This window comes from Cibotium barometz, chromosome 29 (assembly GCF_041138505.1).
Source record: "Cibotium barometz isolate CiBa-2024 chromosome 29, ASM4113850v1, whole genome shotgun sequence".
Classification (NCBI taxonomy): Eukaryota; Viridiplantae; Streptophyta; class Polypodiopsida; order Cyatheales; family Cibotiaceae; genus Cibotium; species Cibotium barometz.
The window spans coordinates 29,541,096-29,560,553 of NC_141074.1; the positions used below are offsets into that span (position 1 = coordinate 29,541,096).

Here is a 19,458-nt window from a genome sequence, read left to right on the forward strand (position 1 = left end):
TTTTTATGATGCTTTTGCTTGTGTAAGGGGAGCTATGAGTTTGCTTGAGGGGTGCTGGCATTTAGATGCTTTTCTTTGCATTCTTGTCTAAATGTGCTTATGTTTTCATGTGCACCATTCTCTTCAGATGCCCCAGCTTTTATGTTGGCACAGTCTTCAAAGGATGAAAGAACTGACAGTGGGAATACCTTGTGGGAACAAAGTGGACAAGAACAGCCAGTTTCCCAGCTTAGGTATTTTGTAAACTCAAATGGCATGAAACCTAGGGCGTCTAAAGAGCTGCAGTTCTCATTTGCACAACCAAGGAACCTTGCTGCTTTTGATCCTGGAGAGAGACAGTCAAGTATCTCATCAAGGCCCCTTGACAAGTCACCTTTTCAGCCAGCATTGGCTTCAATACCTGCGCATCAGATATCTCTAGCTGCTGCACCATCCATGGCTACTTCTGAAGGAGAACCCATGGTCTTGTCCTCTTTGCATGATCCATCACCAGCGGCTACTTTTTCGGATCGAGAATATACTAGGCATGATATGAAACCTGTGAATCAATTTGAGGAGAATCAAAAGCATTCACAGAACGATGACTTTGCTGCATTGGAGCAGGCATGGCAATTTCTGTAGTTTGATTGTGCACATCTTTTAGAAGCTGTTGAAATCAAAAGGTTGGAGCATCAAGTTGAACCTGGCTTCCTTTCCTTTGTTGTGAAACAGCATATTGATGAATTGACCCAGGAAAAATACTCTTTGCAGCGGGCTCTAGATGCAGCTAGGTCTCTAGCAGAGTCCTTGTCACAGCAGAACTCTGCACTTACTGAAGATTTTAATTCTCAGGTGCGGGCCTTTCTATCAAAATATTCATGTTCTCCAAGGTCGAATCACCTCTTAATTCTACCTTGAGTTGTCACAACAGGGAGCTGTCATCAACCAGCTGCAGGCAGATCTGGAGAAGAAAAAAGAGGAAGTTACAGCTCAGTCGGTAAGTCCAATCTACCCATACCGTGTCCACCTTACTGGCTGGCCACATTTAACATCACTTTTGGCTGCTCAGTGCTTAGTTGTCCAGCATGGGTACCGTGTCCACCTTACTGGCTGGCCACATTTAACATCACTTTTGGCTGCTCAGTGCTTAGTTGTCCAGCATGGGTACCAGGGCTGCTACTGCTGGAGATGCCCACACAAAGTGTAGCTGCACTTGCGGCGGCGAGCTACTTGTTGCCAAGGAGACTTGTAATCCAGACACGGAGGGCCCACCATTGGTGCCTACTGCATTGTTCTGGCCTTACTTGTATAGGAGCTCTTCATCTGTAAAAAATAGAATTGATTTCATTTTTAAAAGCGGTATCACCTACCATGAAGTAGCCTGGTCTGACTACCAATGCCCAGTTAGGTTTAGGGGCTGGTCAAGCTTCTGGGTGCTAATTTATGAAATCAAGGTTGTGGGAATTTAAGTGTGTGTCTCACAATATTAAATATTGATGGTAACTGCCTGTGGTTGACGCTTTCTGAGAGCAGTTTTTAACCTGTTTATTTTGAAGCAGTTACCAATGCCCAGTTAGGTTTAGGGGCTGGTCAAGCTTCTGGGTGCTAATTTATGAAATCAAGGTTGCGGGAATTTAAGTGTGTGTCTCACAATATTAAATATTGATGGTAACTGCCTGTGGTTGACGCTTTCTGAGAGCAGTTTTTAACCTGTTTATTTTGAAGCAGTTAGTCGTGAGTAGCTTTATGATGGAGAGAGAAAGGGCTCAACACGAGAATAACTCGGCAGTGGAGCGTTCACAGATTCTTGCTGGGGAGGTGATTGGCCTGGAGGAAAAGGTAATGTCTGATTGCTGAGGCTTTGGTCATTTTGAACCTTAACATATGTTTTCGATTTTTTTGAGTTGGAGGACTGATGGTACCCTTAGTTGGCTCTCACTGTTTAGGCTGGTTCTTCAGACACAAGACAACTAAATCTGCATGATAGTGCTCCATCTCTTGCTCTAAAATATTGTCTCCAAACTTTCTATCTCTAGTAGCAGCAAAGTCTCTTTAAGAGTAGCAACTGGCGAAGCTCGCATGATAGCCACCATATGTCATACCCACCTCGCATTTCATCTCATTTTCATCTTTGGTCATGATAGCTCTAGGGGATGCTCAAGGTATTTCCCTTGCATCTCATTAGTTATTCTGGCCCTGCGCAGACAATACAGCCCCCCCCCGCCCCCCCCCCTTCCTTCACACACACACACACACACACACACACACACACACACGAGCGCGCGCACACACACCCCTACCACCCTCACCCCACCCCACCCCACCCCACCCCAGCCTGATTTTTGTGTTTGTTAAATCAATAGGTATTGAAGCTTCGATCAAGTGAGTTGAAGTTGCAAAGAGAACTGGAGACCTTGAAGTTGGAAAATGATTCCTGCAGGTATGTAGGAACTGGCTTTAACGTTTTGACTGAATACCCTGCCCTTTCTTAGGAGAAATTGAATGTCTTCCTGTATCTAATGCATATACTCATACAAATTCTTAATGGCCAATGCTTTTCACCATTTGCTGACTTTAATTTCATGTTGCAAGATCTCAGAGGGCATGCTCTACTGTGTTGTCTTTAAACATTGTTTGCCATTTTAGGTAATTTCATAGCACATGCCACTTGCATGCTACTTGCACTTTTGGATGTATCACCATTGTCTTATTGACCTTTGTAGAAATCATCTCTCTCTCTCTCTCTCTCTCTCTCTCTCTCTCGGGTGATATTCTATAGAGATGAGAGATGCCTGTCTACCGAACTGACGGTGGACATTGCTTGCATGTACACAGTCATAGGAGAGGATGACACGTGATAGTCAGGAAACATGGGGTTTTTCTGTCAACTCTATTGTATACACAGTGCATGCATAGTACTCTGGTAGCTTGGTTTTCTTTTTCATGTTGTCTTGAAATCTGATTTTCTCATGAATTAGATATAACGTTTCTTTTCTTTGGTCTTTAGACTCTTCGGGTCTTTGTAGAGGTTAATACAATCGTTCTTTCTTTCTTCTTTCACACACACTTTTTTTTCTCTCTCTCTCTCACACACACACACAGAAAGTTGTATTAACGTCTTCAAAAGGCCAAAATGACCTATGAGACCAAAAGGTTACATCATATCCATGAGGTACATCATCTTGGGTACAAAATGGTAATAAAGAAAGATAACAAAAATCTAGAACTATAAAATCTGATCTAGGTACATGAGCAGAGAGCTCTCATATCACCCTAATACATCCCTCATGGGCTGTTGTGACATGGTGCTCAAGGTGGTAAAATTGAGCTGGCGCGAGAAGGTCCTGCGATGATAGGAGATGATGGCCCGGAGCCTCATGTGGTGGCGTGGCCGTGGGCGAGGGCCATGAGGTCTGGGGCATTGAGCTCTGCATAACTCAGTGGCTCTGTTGAGTGCCACACCTCTCGGCTGAGCTCCTGCACTAGCTTGTGGTCCGGGTATGATGGGTGGATCGGCCCTCAGAGTGCTGGTATTGAAGAAGTCGGTGAGAGCTCTGTGTTGGTCCTCGAGCAAGTATAGTTGACTGGATCTCACTAAGGACTCCCTGTGTCTACGGAGCTCTAGAAGAAAAAGTCCCAGGCATCTCTGATCCAGGAAGTCCATGATCCTGGAAAGTGGTCCGAACTCAGCTCGGAAGAGGCAGTGGAACCTCCCCGAATCTCATAGTATACAGGGCATCGGCATATGTAATGATCCTCTGTCTCGGGCTCTGTGCGACAGAGCTGGCATATCCCATCCTCTGGTGCGGCCGCCCTAGGCCCATATCTGGTAGTCTCCACTCTCAGCTGGTGGGACGAGGTGTGGATCTGGCTGATCGCACACCTCACCCCAAGAGATAGGTGTGCGTCCATGTAGCATGGGCGGATGAAGAAACCATCCTTTGTCAGGCATAGAAGGTGATCTCTATAGAAGGCCATCTTCGTCTCCAGTGGACGACTAGGTGAACTCCATGTCCTTTGAGTATCCAGTTTGACAATGTCCTTCCTGATAACCTTGTTCCGCTCTATGCAGCTGAGAGCAAATGACGAGGCCTCTATACTGTACTGGAATGGGGGGAGTGCCTCCATCTGCATACCGTGCATGCCACACCAAGTGCCTACCTGTGCATACCAGCACTTTGTATCTCCCTTGAGTGTCAGTTGTCTCGAGGACTCCAGGGCTAGCCGGGGGTATCAATCTAGTGGAAGCTCCCATAGCCTGTGCCAGTATGTCACTGTCTGGAATAAAGCCTTTGTCACTATTGGTGCAGCGGCGGCCAGCCCCCATCTGTGCCCGCACAATCTCATGTGGCACTGATGGCTTACTCCTAACCATGCGCAAGATCATCGCCACTAGGGGCCTCTCCATCGGCTTCCACCCATCATATACCTCCTCTGAATTTGTCTCAGCCAGCTCTCTCCTCTGTCTCCTCCTGTGGTATAAGCTGGGACCCCAGATGGGGGCACCATACAGTTGTCAGTGGTGCAGGTGTAACTAGAGTATCAAATAGCCAAAGCTTCGTCCTCGGCTCCTGAAACTGTATTTGTGAGCATTGCCTCTCTAGCGAGCCAAGGGCTGCATATCCCCTCATCAATCTAGCTTCGGCCGCCTTCCGCATCGAGAACTGAGGTCCAGCGAAAGTGATCCCAAGGTATACATATGAGGTAACATACTCCACAGGCTCTCCACTGTATGTAAACTGTACTGCAGATCTACTTATCCATTGTGAGGAGGTGTTAAAGATCATGACCTTGGTCTTTCCAAGGTTCACAATGAGGTCCCGGTCCTCACAAAAGACCCATAATGCATCCAAATGCCTCTGCAGCCCCTCTGGTGAATCAGAAATAAGAACAATATCATCTGCATACAAGAGGATCGGTATCAAGACTCCTGCTAAATGTGCTCCTGGTCCTCTCTATCTGTCTATGTAATCCGGCTGGCTTGCTTGCCTCCCTCATTCTTCACTGCTTGCTTAGCATTGTTTGTTGCAGTCCCTCACATACAAGGCTTTCTCCCCTCTTGCTTAGGACATGTATTCCTTTGGATGATGATATTGAGAGCAGGTTCTCACCTGTGTTTCCTCTCCATCTCTCTCTCTCTCTTTCACTGTCTCTCCTGTGTTTTCACTTTCCCTTCTTCCGCTGCACATTCTATCAACATGGACCACAGTAGGTGGACTTCATCACAGCTCTGCGCTTTGTCATGTAGAAGGATGGTGCTATCATTGGATGAGGACACCACATGGTTTGCTGTGTTCATCACCTTGTACATGCAGGCCTCATGTAGTACATGGGTCTCTTGGTAGCTAGTCTTTTTTTTCCTTTCATATATTGTTGGCATACAGTTACCCACAGATCACACGTATTACTTTTGGTCTCATAGACCCTTTGGGCCTTTTTCCATGCCCTAGTAACACATGGAACTTTTGTACTTTTTTTGGTCTCATCGGGTCTTTTGAAGACGTTAAATATAAATATAAATATAAATATCTCTCTCTCTCTCTCTCTCTCTCTCTCTCTCTCTCTCTCTCTCACACACACACACACACACACACACACACACACACACACACATTTTTTTGGGTGAAAACCACTGTTTCATTATAAATGCAATGCACATCCATAGTTGCCCCAACATGGAGCAGCTAGACATCGCCATAGAAAGACCCATTGCTTGAGGGAAGCAATGCCACTGGGAGTGCCCCCACTAGACCGCCATAGAAAGACCCGTTGCTTGAGGGGAAGCTTACTTTTCCATATATGATGAAGACATGTTTTCCACCATCCAAGCGGCCTATCCAAATGCGAGAAACGATTGCCATGCTCCTTAATCCATGGTTGCGGAAGAAGAAGACAATAGGCTTTTTTGGCAGACAGATCGGCAAAAGAGAAAGTGGAATAACCTAGGAGCCCCCGATCAAACTCCAATCAAGCAGTGGAAGAGGAGAAAACAGGCGAGGCACCGGTTGGAAAGGCTGTAGCAACTCAGTGATAGCACACCATATAGGCCAATGATGCATCCCTAGATGAAATCGTGTCCAGGCCTCTGGAAAAGAGAGTATGCAGCCACTGTCATCCACTACATCATCCACCAGAGAAATGCCCAAGCGATGCAGAAAATAAGCCTTAAGAGGCTAAAAAGTGCCAAAGGGGAATCAAAGACCAGACTCCAGTGTAGACTCTGCTGATGAAGTGAGTTGCCTGGATCCGGAGGTCGGCCAGACCAAGATAAATGTGCCAAAAGTTGTTGCTAATCAGAAAGCAAACGGGTAAAAAAAGGACAGCCATGAATGCGGCATTGAAAATGCCTGAAAATAACGTCCGGGATAGTTGGTGTCCAGTGCCTAAATGCTATTGTCCTGAGAGAGGCTGTCACCAGCCTGGACATTTCCAAGTCTGAAAGGAGTCTGGTGGACTCCAGGATGTTTAAATATTTGGAAAGTACAAGCTTTGGGAATGGGAGATTATCCTAGAATACAAAGGACCACACTCCTAAAATTTAGGAGAGTTGCTATTTTTGGCCCGACTCCGATGGAAATTCTGTTCGCGTCATTACATCTGGAATTGAGCAGATACCAAGAGTTGGCAAAGTGCCTATGACAGAATGTCTACTAGTTCGGATATTTTTAGAGCTAAAGATCATGGGAGAACCCATCTCTTAAATTGGGACATGTGGCAAGAAAGTGGATCAAAGTGAGACAAGTGGCCTGACACTTGTTAGAAAATGGATCAAAGTGAGACAAGTGGCCTCACACTTGTCACTTCAGCTATTGTGTGGCTCTCCACTTGTCATCGTAGCCTTCTCTTGTCCTACGTGCTCTCTTGAAGATTGTTTCTACCATGTGTGGGTGGAACAATAGAGAGCATATGGAAGGGAACATGGGCACTTAAGAGGGTAGTGTGAGTTGGTGGCCAAAATGCCTACAAACTATTGGTGGCCGAAATGCCTAAAAACTATGTGTAGCAGAAATGCTTATGGAACACCAGGTTATCTATGCCTGCGAGTGATTGTTTTATCTTGTTACTTGAGCCCACCTCTCATCCAAGGTGTGTGGTCAGAGTACCAACACGGAGTGCAAGTGGTAAAGTGGACATGACGGGACTTATGTCTATGCCAATGGTCATGTGGACCGATGTCTTGTTGGCAGGAGACTTATTTTGTCTCGCCCATTTACTTGGGACATGGATTATGATATCTGGACTTATGGGACTGATTTGTCTCGCCCATTTACTTGGGACATGGATTATGATATCTGGACTTATGGGACTGTTTTGTCTCGCCCATTTACTTGGGACATGGATTATGATATCTGGCTTATGGGACTGATTTGTCTCGCCCATTTATCTTGGGACATGATTATGATATCTAGACTTATGGGACTGTTTTTGTCTCACCCATTTATCTTGGGACATGATTTTGATATTGGTATTATGGAGACTTATTTAATCTCGCCCATTTCTTTGGGACATGGATTCTTCAGTTATATTGGATTTTTGAGACTGTCTCGTCTCGCCCAATCGATGGGACATGATTATATCTTGAATATATGGCTTGAAGCTTAAAGTTGCGGACAACTTTTAAGAAGTTGGGGAGGATGTCACCAGCCTGGACATTTCCAAGTCTGAAAGGAGTCTGGTGGACTTCAGGATGTTTAAATATTTGGAAAGTACAAGCTTTGGGAATGGGGGATTATCCTAGAATACAAAGGACCACACTCCTAAAATTTAGGAGAGTTGCTATTTTTGGCCCGACTCCGATGGAAATTCTGTTCGCGTCATTACATCTGGAATTGAGCAGATACCAAGAGTTGGCAAAGTGCCTATGACAGAATGTCTACTAGTTCGGATATTTTTAGAGCTAAAGATTATGGGAGAACCCATCTCTTAGATTGGGACATGTGGCAAGAAAGTGGATCAAAGGGAGACAAGTGGCCTGACACTTGTTAGAAAATGGATCAAAGTGAGACAAGTGGCCTCACACTTGTCACTTCAGCTATTGTGTGGCTCTCCACTTGTCATCGTAGCCTTCTCTTGCCATTTTAGCTCATGGGAGGCCCAAATCTATAAATTGGAGCCCTCTCTCTTCAATCCTGGCGTCGCCTTCGATAAAGATTTAGGGTTTTTTTTAAAGCTTTGATCTGCGCGCCCGGTCCATTTTTGCTCACTTTCGTTGGGCGTCGGGGAGCGCATCGTCCAAGTGCCTTTTTTTCTGGCTTGCCTACAACGTGGCATGAGACCCACGAAACGGCCCATTTACTAGCTAGGAAACGTTTCGGGCTGGAGAGAAACGCCGGAAACTCGCCGTTTCCGGCGGACGGAAACGTTTCATGGACGGAAACGCGTTTCAGCCCCTGCACTGCAAGAAACGATGTTTCCTCTCTCAAAACTGGGCGTTTCCAGCATTTCCCGTAACTATGGTTCATACTCTAGGCTACCTTAGCTTAAGTAATTTTATAAAAGTAAGCTGCAACAAGAGTTAATTAATAGAATTGGTCCCTGCTTCAAGTATCAGGCCCCATTGTGTTCACCCAACATAGGTTCCAATGTAGTGGAACCATAACAGAGATGAGATTGTACTATGCATTACACATGAAGAACTAATAGTTTGCTCAATTCTTCCCTTTCAAAATTGACATGCCAATGATACTCAAACTTCTTGCTGAAGTATTCTTCTGATGGGTTTATGGTTTCTTACGATGCTTCTTCCTTTTAGGGGGAATTTGGCTGCTCTGGAGAAGGATAGACAAAATCTCCGATCCCTGCTTGAGGCTTTGCAAGAAGGTATGGTTTTTCAGCCAGGTTCTTGCATGGTTTTTGACGACATTGTATAATGGAGGTCTTGCCTTTTATTGATTATTTCAAATTTCAATCAAGTCTTTTCAAGAATTATTGAGTTTCATTGTATTGCATTTAGTGATTGTCAAAGTTTGTTTGTGGTAAATTTTGTGCCATAATAGTGATGGCCAAATCTCATCTGTTTAAAGGCATCCTAAGGATTTCTCAACGTTTGCTCCCAATTGTCCCATACCCCTTACAAAAGTCTGGCTGCTCTTACTTGGCCTTTTGACAAGCATTTTGCTTATGGTAGGTAAATAACCATAGACAAACATAAAGCCGAGCTTTTTTTATTGGATTGAAATGTGTTCATGATGTTCAGTTCACCCAGCATTTTGTAGTTCCAAGTTAGATGATCTCACACACGATGTTCAGTTCACACAGCATTTTGTAGTTCTAAGTTAGATGATCTCACACAGTTGTTAATTCACTTTATTACATGAGGACGGGAGATTACAGTGATGAAGATGCCACACACGTAGCCCAATGATTCTTATTGTATGTGTTCAGCCCTTGAAGCTCAAGGAGTATCTTGTGTGGTGTCCAATTTGCGTTTGGAAGAAGCTCCTTTTCACGGTCCTTTGGTTGTGTCACTGTAAGGCTTGGAGCTGCTTGAGGAATTGTACATGCTGAACCAGCCCATACCAGATCTCTCTGATGTCCAGTGCCCTACTACCTTGTCTCTTGATCTCATTTCACCAAAGCAAGCTAAGGGCCCCAAAAAGCTTCGGGTATATATTTTTTCCTCATGGCGGTGAGACTTGGGCACCTATCTTAGCAAGGCTCATTCAGGAGCTTTTATGCAACAGCTTTTCCAAATTATGGACCACCAACACAATTACCCCTATTCACAAAGGGGAGAAAAAATAGAGCCATAGAATCACCATACTATTTGGTTGGGCACTTGATGGTCAAAATCTATGGAGCTGGCTGTCATTGAGGAATCCAAGCACAAAGGGAGGAAATTAATATTGTTGCATTGTGGATTCCACAAAGCTTTTGCCACCCTCCCACGAGCTCGATTGATCAGTATACTACAACAGCTAGAGGTAGAGGAACCTTGATCCTTTTTTATGTGGATAAGTTAGTACCTTATCACACTCGCTGCAGGGGCTCCAAAGCTATTCAAATGCCTTAACAGAAGTTTTTTCAGGACAGATTCCTTAAAGTTAACATTGGTAAGACCAAGGTTATGATCTTCCACACTAGCCTAGGTTACTTGCACCGAAAATCCTTCTTTTACATTTGATCAAGACTTCGTGCATATTGTATGTGAATTCACATACTTAAGAATTGTTCTCTTAGGCCCCAAATTCATGATGAGACTGACTGCCACATTATCGCTCTGGCGAGATGTTTTGCATATTATAAGCCTATTCTCAGCAGGTTCAAAACAAGGCACTCCTTTTTATTCCCTCCTTACACCAGTAGCGTTGAATGGTGCACCCTTTCATGCTGCAGACCTCCCTCAGTTAGAGCGGAGCCAAATAGAGAGACTACAGATTCTGATGTTAAGTCTTATCCATAGTAACCCTTCCATCCCACATTGCATTATATTACCCCAATTCACAACTGACCCAATCCACATAAATGCATAATTACATCTGATTGCACACATAGAGAGGATCCATCATCACATGGAAGAGACGATTGAGAGCAGAGATAGACCCACATGACTGTTCTTATCTTTCGCTATTATAGTAAGTGTTGGTATGCGCATACCACACTCTGGATAACATCTCATGGACTTCGTATGGATACATTACCACCTCTTCAATATACACAATCACACAGCCATATTGACCAATTAGAAGCAAAAGAGATGACATTTTGGCAGCTCTACATCCATAGGACATGGGTTCAAGGACACACTTCATTTACAATGATTTAGAGACTGCTTTCTTGTTCTGATAGAGGGTTGAGTTGCCAAGATGCCAAAATACTTCAGGGCTCACATATCACGTGCATAGAGAATTCCTATGAGGCATTTTTGTGTTTGATCACAGAGGTTGCATGTAGAGACATGCCTAAGACGTGGATCATATGAGGGGACAGGCACCCTGTTGGGTCAGAGTTGGTGGAGCTGGGCTGGCACAGGCACCTTGTGGGTCAAAGTTGGTGGAGCTGGGCTGTGGGCTGGATGCCCTGTCTACCCAAGCTTTTGGGATCCTGGGCATGCCACCCACCTTTTTGTCTAGGACAGACTTAAAAAAAAAAAAAAACAAAAACAGTAAGTAGTAGTGTTGATTTATAAAAAAGCAATTTTTTGGAGCTTTTCAGCTAAGGACCATTTTCTTTTTATCACTCTTTAATTATGCCACCCTCCCCCAAAAATCACTGTTACATCTCTCTACACCTTGTACAAGTATCTTCATTCTTGGTTGTATGCACTCTGTTTGTACATGGAATATGTCTCCACTTTTCAGGTGTGAGAAAGCTTCAGGGGTGTGAGAAGAGCTATGAACTCAAGTTTGCAAGAACATATAGATCAGCCGATCCTGGATGGGACTGAGAAACCAGGATGTGGACAGCCTCAAGACAGTCCGATGACCTTGGGGATGCCCCTGCTACACTTACACGTGAGTAGCTGACTGTGAGTATGGTGCAAAGATGCTGTCCAAATAGGGCTGCAACTCCCACATATCCTCAAGCCCTCCCACATGCTCTCGTTTCTCCTCTGCAAGCGGACTCCCAAACATAGCGTAAGACCTGTGGTAGACTGCTCTCTGGGCTATGATGTGTTTCTATGTAGAAGGCAAGATTTCGTTCTTTAAATTTCTATGCAAACCCCTAGGATCTGAACGTAAAGTGCCATTGCAGGTCTTCTGTAGTGTCGGCGTGGTCTCATAGATCCTATGTCCCTACTTGGGAGTGATTATTGGCAGTAATTATTTGTCCATCTTTGTAAACAGCTCACTTCCCTTCCTCGTGTGCCTCTTGTACCTGCACCATCCTGGTGTTCCTTTGCTCTAACTGTAATGATGTGAGGTCACCTCCAGTGTAGATTTTGGTATTGTGCAGGGCTGTTCTATTCTTCAAGAAACACAAGTGGGACTGTGCATTCTTAAACTTAAGGAGTAGAGGCCTCTCCCTGGTCATATCCTTCCCAACTGGTGAAGCATTATTGAAAGGGGTCTCATCAATACCCATTGCCTGCATAAGATTTCACCATCCTCCTTTGGTGAATCTTTGCAGGAAGATATAATCACATGGAGAGCTCTAGTGTGCTGACTACTCAAGCATGGTTACCATGATTGCATTTTGCTTTTGGATCGCATGTTTATGCTTCCTGACCACTTCCACCCATTTGGAGGCTTTATCCTTTTCCATTTTTGTAGCCTTATGCCCTTGTGGAGCACTCCCATTCTCATCCTTGATTGGTTCAGGTCAATTTTTAGAGCCTTCATTTGAGACTTCTCATTGAGCTCTTTATGGAGGTTTGCAGGATGTTAATGTCTGCTTTAAGTGTAAGCCTACCAGTGCAAAGCAAGTGTGAACAGAGATAGAATGAACAGTGAAAGACTTCGTTCACGAGTATCCTTCTCTGCTCCTTGTATTATGCACAATGAGAAGAGATACAACTGAATGTTTCCTCTGCACAAAAGGTATCCAAAAGGCCTAAATCGCAGCTTCAACATTGCTGTTAGATTCCAATGCTCAGCGCAATGATGTCTGTGGATCAGTTTTCCAGCTCTTCCACGCAGACTAATGCTCCTATGCTGAAGAACTCACGGATATATGGATAGGAATGTGTAACGGGACACTGTGATGCTCGAACACTTAAGTAGTAAACTTGATTAAGTGCACAATCATGACATAACCCGAGTTCTCCCTCCTTAAGGTTGGCATGTTCCTTCATATCCAAAGTCCTCCTTGGAGATGCTCTTAGGGTCTTTACATGGTTGTCCACCATCCCAGATGCCTACTTGCCCACATTCAAGAAGTACACCAGCACTTCTTCTACCCAATGGATGTATCATGGCCTTGCATCCTTCCATGTATACTTGTCAGGTGCATACCTTAACTTGGATGCATGTGGACATGCTTCCTACTTGCAGCTGCCTTCTAGGCAAAGTACGTGGCAGAGCATGGCCTGTTTGGGGCTGTTTTGGCAGCCCAATAGGTGCCCGGAGGTGTCCAGGTTGTTGGGACACAAGCTGGACACAATAAAGGCCCTTTTGGATGACTTTTTGCAGTCATAAAAGGGCTGGCTGGCCTGAAATTGACCAGCAGCATGAAACCCTATAAAAGGGCAGTTTAGAGTTTGCAGTTAATGGCTGTATGGGTAATGGGAGTGGTACCAATTGTATGGGATTATACAAACGATGTAGGTACATGTATGGCCTTGCATACGTGTGTCTTTTGAAGGCATATCTTGAAGCTTTTCAGTTGTGGACAACTGCGGAGAATGTCACTAATCCTCAATTTTGCGGGCTTCTATTCTTAATCCTGTGCATGTGTATGGACCTTGTGAGGAAGAACTCGCACTTGGAGGCCACGGCATGACAGCTGTTTTGTGCATGTGAATGGATGAATCCCCAGGAAGAACGTTGGTGTGAGCCTGATATGACAAAACATACTTTTGGCATGTATACAGGGACTAGCTACACCAGGTGCTTGGATCTATTTTTGTACATGACGTGGCCAGGAGGAACTGTGGCATTTGTATATAATTTTTCGGATACAAATATAGCAGATGGGTGATTCTTCGAGTGCTTTGATACATTCATGTGCATGTTTGAATTGCTTGACTTGTATTATTGCCTGGACAATGCTTGGCTTTATTGTCTGTGTTTTGTCCATAGGGTTGGGGATGCCCGGACACCCCTGTTTGTGCACATTTGTTTGCACAAGTTTGTGGGGCTAACAGGTGGTGGCATGGGTTTTGGAGGTGGTAAGTATGTTTTAATTTATTTTATTACTTTATGTACATGTTACTTTATTTTATTACTTTATGTACATGTTACTAAGGTTTATGAGTGCAGGTGTACACACTCACTTAAAGAAGGCCGGACACCCTTATAAGTCATTCACATGGGCCCGCCCCTTAATCAAAACACGTAGACAAGCAAATTGGGCACTGGACAGATGTGGGGACTCATTAAAAGAGGGTGCATGAGAAAAAGCACGGTATCTTGTGAAATTCAAAAACTATTCGCCTATGGATGCTAAGTGGATGGATAAGGCATATTTTCAGGATTATCCAGATCTTTTGAAGGCATATCTTGAAGCTTTTCAGTTGCAGACAACTGCGGAGAATGTTACCAATCCGTAATTTTGCGGACTTCTATTCTTAATCTTGGGCATGTGCCGAGCATTCCCACCTAGAGAGTGGCCATGAGAGACGATCCACCACTCCTGGCGAAAGGCTGGTCGAGGTGGAGCATTAGGCTGTGTCGCTTGAGAAGCGTATTTGAACTGCCTCTGATGACCGCAGCCCTAGGGCAATCCTGTGCAAAGTGGCCCATTTGTGACTACTCTTGCTAAGAGTAGTAGGTAGGCGTCTCCCCATGCCTTGGGCTTGGGTGGTGGTGTCTCTATTCATGCCAAGAGGCTTAAGTAGGAGACAAATGTAGAGTTCTTGTCTTGGACTTGGGCATTGGATGGTTCTTGCCGTGGACCCGAGGCTAGGGGATGGAGCCACGGTTTGGTTTGTTTTCACATACTTGGAAATTTGGTGCCTGGCTCTCTTATTCTTGTATCTACAAAATTCTCCTTTTGGAATAAAGAATTCCTAAGGGGGGGTCTGCCCGTTCTGGCCCCAGTGTTTGTGTACGAGAGAGAGAGAGAGAGAGAGTTATATTAAATGTCTTCAAAAGACCCAATGGATCTATGAGACCAAAAGTGATACAATAGTGTCCATGTAATCTCATCATGGTACAAAAGAAAACAAAGACCAGAGCTATGAGATGGAAATCTCAAATCTGAGCCATATGATACAAAATGGGACCATCATCATCATACAACCTACAGAGCTAGCCCCCTCTATAGGAGAAGGGGGCCATCAAGGATATCAAGCATCGGGGTAGCTTGTAGAAGGCTCTGTAGATCTGCTGGGCATGGGCAGATGGCTCTGTGCGTCTCCAAGATCTCCTCAAGCTGGGGCAAAATCTTAATGAGTGTTCGATTTGCGATCGCGCAACACTCAACCTGTGACTGCTGATGTCTGTGTTGCTGGGAGGTCTAGGGACTCTGGGATGTTGGGCTCGCTGGAGTTTCATGGTCCGATGTAGAGTCACACCAGAGTGGGGTTTGGTGGGAGGTCAAGAACTCCAGAATGTGTGGCTCAATGAGGCTGTGGGTATGTCATCCATGGTTGGTGTGGCTGCTGGCATCCTTTGGTGGCCGGAAGAACTAAGTGATGGTTGCCTGAGACCAGGGTGGATGTCTCCCATGGGGTCTCGACTCCCTAATCAGCGAGTCTGTAGCGATGAAGCTCTAGTAGGAAGAGGCCTAGGCACCGCTGATCTGGGTAATCCATGATCTTCGATAATTGTCCAAACCCCTCTGTGAAGAGACAATGGAACCTCCCTCGAATCTCATAAGGTATGGTGCATCTGCATATGAAGACCTCCTGCTGGCATATAGTGCATATCCTCTCCACACAAGGTAATCTACATGGCTCTTCCTATCTCTATCCTCAGGCGTTGCGATGATCCCTGCAACTGGCCCACTGCGATTATACCGAGCCATGGAAGGAAATGGAAAAATGGAAAGACGAATCTCCCTCTGTTTGTCACTGGAACATCTGTGTGTATACATCCAGATAGCAGATGATTATCCTATGATTCCTCGTTGGCCATTACGGATCTTAGGGCAGAAAGTGGGTCAGGCTTCTGTGATGGGAGCATGTCATGTCAGCGGAGAACCTCCCGGATCTGTCTCTGTGTGGTGGAGGGTCTTGATGCTCTAGGTCGTAGAATGGATCACGCTCTCTTGCTAAGAATTCCTCTAAGGCACAGAGCCAAAGTGCAGGTGGTGGGCTCTGAAGTCGGAGCAGAGGCACTGGTATGGGTGGTGGACTCTGATGTGGATGTGTGTACCACAAGGAAATGTGTGTGTGTGTGTGTGTGTGTGTGTGAGAGAGAGAGAGAGAGAGAGAGAGAGAGAGAGAGAGAGAGACATTATGTGTGGAAATGTCGCTTTGTAGATAAGAAGTTGTTGCAAAGCCAGCTGCAGAAAAAGCTTATGAATGATGGATCCAAAACGCGAAGCACAAAGGGAGTGGTGCAAAGAGAACCAATTGATGTCTCAACTTCCACAGATGATCTTGGTAATTGTACATTTAATGCTAGCTAGATGAAATGTCCTGAGATTTGCAGCTTTCAATACTATTCAGAGATGATGATGATGATTTTTTTATTTTTTTATTTTTTATTTTTTTTGGGTAGACTGCCTCATTGCAACGAGCTTGGACAAAGTCTTCTCCTCTTATTTTTCTCTCTTCTGAATCAGTGTGTTGCTTCTGATCTCTTGGCAGGAATTCTGGATGCTTCCACTCAGAGCACAGAAACGACACCATCTTTGTTTGAAGGAAATGTAGGTAGTTCTCAATCACATGGGACTCTCAATAACACATATGAAACATCTTCTTCAACAATGATACCTTCCTCACATAATCAATCAGGCTTCAGCATGCCACCTGCACTTGCAACACTACCTACAGATGACTTTAGAGTAATCAACAACATTGACACACTGATTACAGAGGTACAACTGACTTCTCTCTTCTTTTTTTGTGCATTGGTGGGTTTGTGTAGCCGGGCAGGCATGTGTTGTGGGGGGATTATTGGATGTACAGAAGTGTTAAAACTGAAAGCTCGTTGATCAAATGTGCGACTTTGTTGTATTGATCCAGTTGCTGTCAGAGAAGTCATCTTTGCTGGAGACACTTAAAAGAGAGTCTTTCAAAGCTTCTGAGTTGCAGGTAATTGCTTAATGGCATTGCAATTTTCTGCTAGTATGTGAGCGCAGCATCCCTGCATGATCTTCTCTCTTCTACCTATCTGGTGTTCAAGTATTTTTCTTTTCAGGCATTAAATACAGAACTGTCAAAGAAGCTTGAAGCACAAACACAGAGACTAGAACTTGTTGTTGCTCAAAATATGGCTCATGGAGGGAGTGCAACTGTTACAAATTCTAACAAAGAGGACCAACACGATAGTTATTTTGTGGATGAAGGAGACGAGGTATAGAGTTTTTTTTTATACATATCATATCATGTGGTCGCAGGGTCTGAATGCATGCCCCCTTTTGGGCAATGTGGTACAATAACCACTTGGGCAAATGGCCACTGCCAATGGCTCTCAAGATGCTTTTCTATAATCTTATTTGGCCCTCTTATGACGATTTCTGGCAGCAATCCAGGTTGGCAATGGTCCCTTGTATCCTAACCACCCATTCCGATGCCAACTCCATTGGCAGCTCATGCATTTATAACTTACACATGCCATTTATTCATGCAAATTGTCTATCACCGATGGAGCCACCATAGTAGCTGAATTCTAGTGTTATTTTATCTCAATATTGCACCCAAATTAGATGCTGACTCATTTTTTCAAATTACACTACAATATATGCTCAGGTTGTGGAGCGAGTTCTTGGATGGATCATGCGGCTTTTCCCAGGCGGCTCATCAAGACCAACTAGCAAACTACTGTGATCAATAGTGCAAATTTTTGAAAGGTGGAAGTCAAATGCCAAGGTGGAGAAGCCTCTGATTTTTGTGAAGGCCAGCTGATGCAGCCCATTTGTTGGCTTTTTCACTTAAAAGCCATTCGTATCCCAAGAAACTAATTCTTACAGATAATCATTCTTTGGAGTTGCAGTCTGTGCCCTCCCGTCTACCCATCATGCAGGCTTTCTACACATGGAAAAAAGAGGCGGATAGATCCGATGTTTGCTTGTAACATGAAGCATAGATTTAGTTCGTAGATAGGCTGAGTTCATCCCTAGACAAGTTTTACTTGCTGCAGTAGTCTCAGTGAAATTTTTTGGGGGCAACATGTACCAAGGATACCTGCTACCATGCAGAGGAATTGATAAAGCAACTTACGATACAGATCAATCAGGTCTCCTATGCCTGAAAGGCTAGGAAGCCCTGAGGTTGGAAGTCCACAAACCTACAAGATTTTCCTGAAGGCTCATCTTTTTTCATGTACAAGAAGAGATTATCGGTGTACTGTCTACAAATCGATGGGCAATCCATGTGTGTGTTAAGTTGTATACTTGTATTGTACCCTTGGATCTTGCACACACGTGCCAAATTTGTTTGCTTTTCCTAGCTTGTTAGTCTACCGAAAACCTCTAAAATGGAAGGAAAATTAGCTTACTTGCAGAATGCAAAAAGGAGGGGGAGGGATCGTGGGTTTCAAGGAATGTAAACGTGTATTGACACTCCAGATTTTAATATTCAATAGTGTATATTGAAAGACCTGTTCCAACAATTGTGCCATTGGAAGGCTGTCATAACAAATTTTTAAGGTATCTTTTTATTTTACATGGAGATTGTGCGTCGATTGAGTTGATCCTACAATTACGTGGTCTATTTGGGGTTCCTATGGTGGTGCCAAGAATGTAAGGTGAAGGTGGTTCATTGCAGCGGATGTCTCCTTGGTCTTTTTTTGTTTTATCTTACCATGAGTAAGATGCAATGCTCCTGGCAGGTCAAGCTATTATTGCATGTTCTAAATAAACAAGGATAATGTGAAGAGCATTGCTTTTGATTTTCAAATATTTAGAGATGCAAAAGAAATATGGAAGTTACACCATATATATTGGTGCAGATTTGTGTAAGATATTCAACATCTCTTTAACCTAATGATTTACTTTTCTTTTTTTGCAATCTTCAAGCCTTGCTGCTCTTATGTAAAATCTGCTTTTTTTTAAAAAGTTGTATAGATTACTATTAGTTTAATTGTCGATATCTCTCATCCCTAATAAATCATGCATGCTTGAATTTGTAAAGGTCGATGATGTTTATCATATTTGCATATCCAAAAATTAAAGAATTCTAACATTCTTCACATTAAAGCTATTTTTGTTTGCTTTCAATCTAGCTATCAGATTGATTAGTTGCATAGGAAGGATCATGTGATCTGAAGAGTCTACAAGGCTTTTGGAAGTGTCAAGAGTCTACAAGGCTTTTATAAGTGTGTGTTTCTCATGAAAGCATCTCGAGAGTGCTTATAACACAAAGGACATACTTACAGTATATGGAAGATGCTCTTTTACATGTGAAGTGTAAATATTATCTATGAAGTGTTTGTGTTAATTAGATTACTTTTCTTTCTATTGATGATCATGTCCTTAAGATTTAGTTAAAGGTGTGTTTTCTCTACTAAACTTATTTTGGAAGTGATTTTTGGGTACATTGACCATGGGTATTTCAACCCTTGTTTTATATGCACACTTTGGTGGATCCTTCCCCCACTCCCTTATGAGTTTCCCCAACCATAGGTAGTGAGCTTGAACCCCAAGACCTCTTACTAAGAGACTTCAAAGCTCTAACCTCTACATTATACGTCATAGGACTTGTGCTAGTAATTTAAGTTGAGTAAAAAGGATAATCCACTAACCTGCGGTTGTGGTGATGCTGCACATGAA

General features: G+C 43.9%; 1 protein-coding gene across 4 annotated transcripts in view; it reads left to right on the forward strand.

Moving 5' to 3' along the window:
* LOC147622022 (uncharacterized) overlaps positions 1 to 18,299 on the forward strand; it is a 48,995-nt gene extending 30,696 nt beyond the window's left edge. The window contains exons 3-13 of one of the 4 annotated variants that reach the window (XR_015269635.1): positions 128 to 603; positions 712 to 831; positions 911 to 976; positions 1,708 to 1,818; positions 2,343 to 2,419; positions 8,732 to 8,799; positions 16,004 to 16,126; positions 16,334 to 16,392; positions 16,481 to 16,563; positions 16,712 to 16,780; positions 16,887 to 16,955. Coding sequence is in view for 3 of the 4 variants with exons in the window: in XM_086823097.1 (XP_086679223.1) it covers positions 128 to 603; positions 712 to 831; positions 911 to 976; positions 1,708 to 1,818; positions 2,343 to 2,419; positions 8,732 to 8,799; positions 16,004 to 16,126; positions 16,334 to 16,563; positions 16,712 to 16,780; positions 16,887 to 17,042; positions 17,438 to 17,515 (1,574 nt within the window). In the remaining variant the exon portion in view is untranslated. Of the gene's footprint in view, positions 1 to 127; positions 604 to 711; positions 832 to 910; positions 977 to 1,707; positions 1,819 to 2,342; positions 2,420 to 8,731; positions 8,800 to 13,450; positions 13,554 to 13,658; positions 13,748 to 13,838; positions 13,984 to 16,003; positions 16,128 to 16,333; positions 16,564 to 16,613; positions 16,781 to 16,886; positions 17,043 to 17,437 lie in introns of those variants that run through there. The other 3 variants (XM_086823097.1, XM_086823098.1, XM_086823099.1) reach the window with 3 other exon arrangements.
* Positions 18,300 to 19,458: the final 1,159 nt, after the last annotated feature.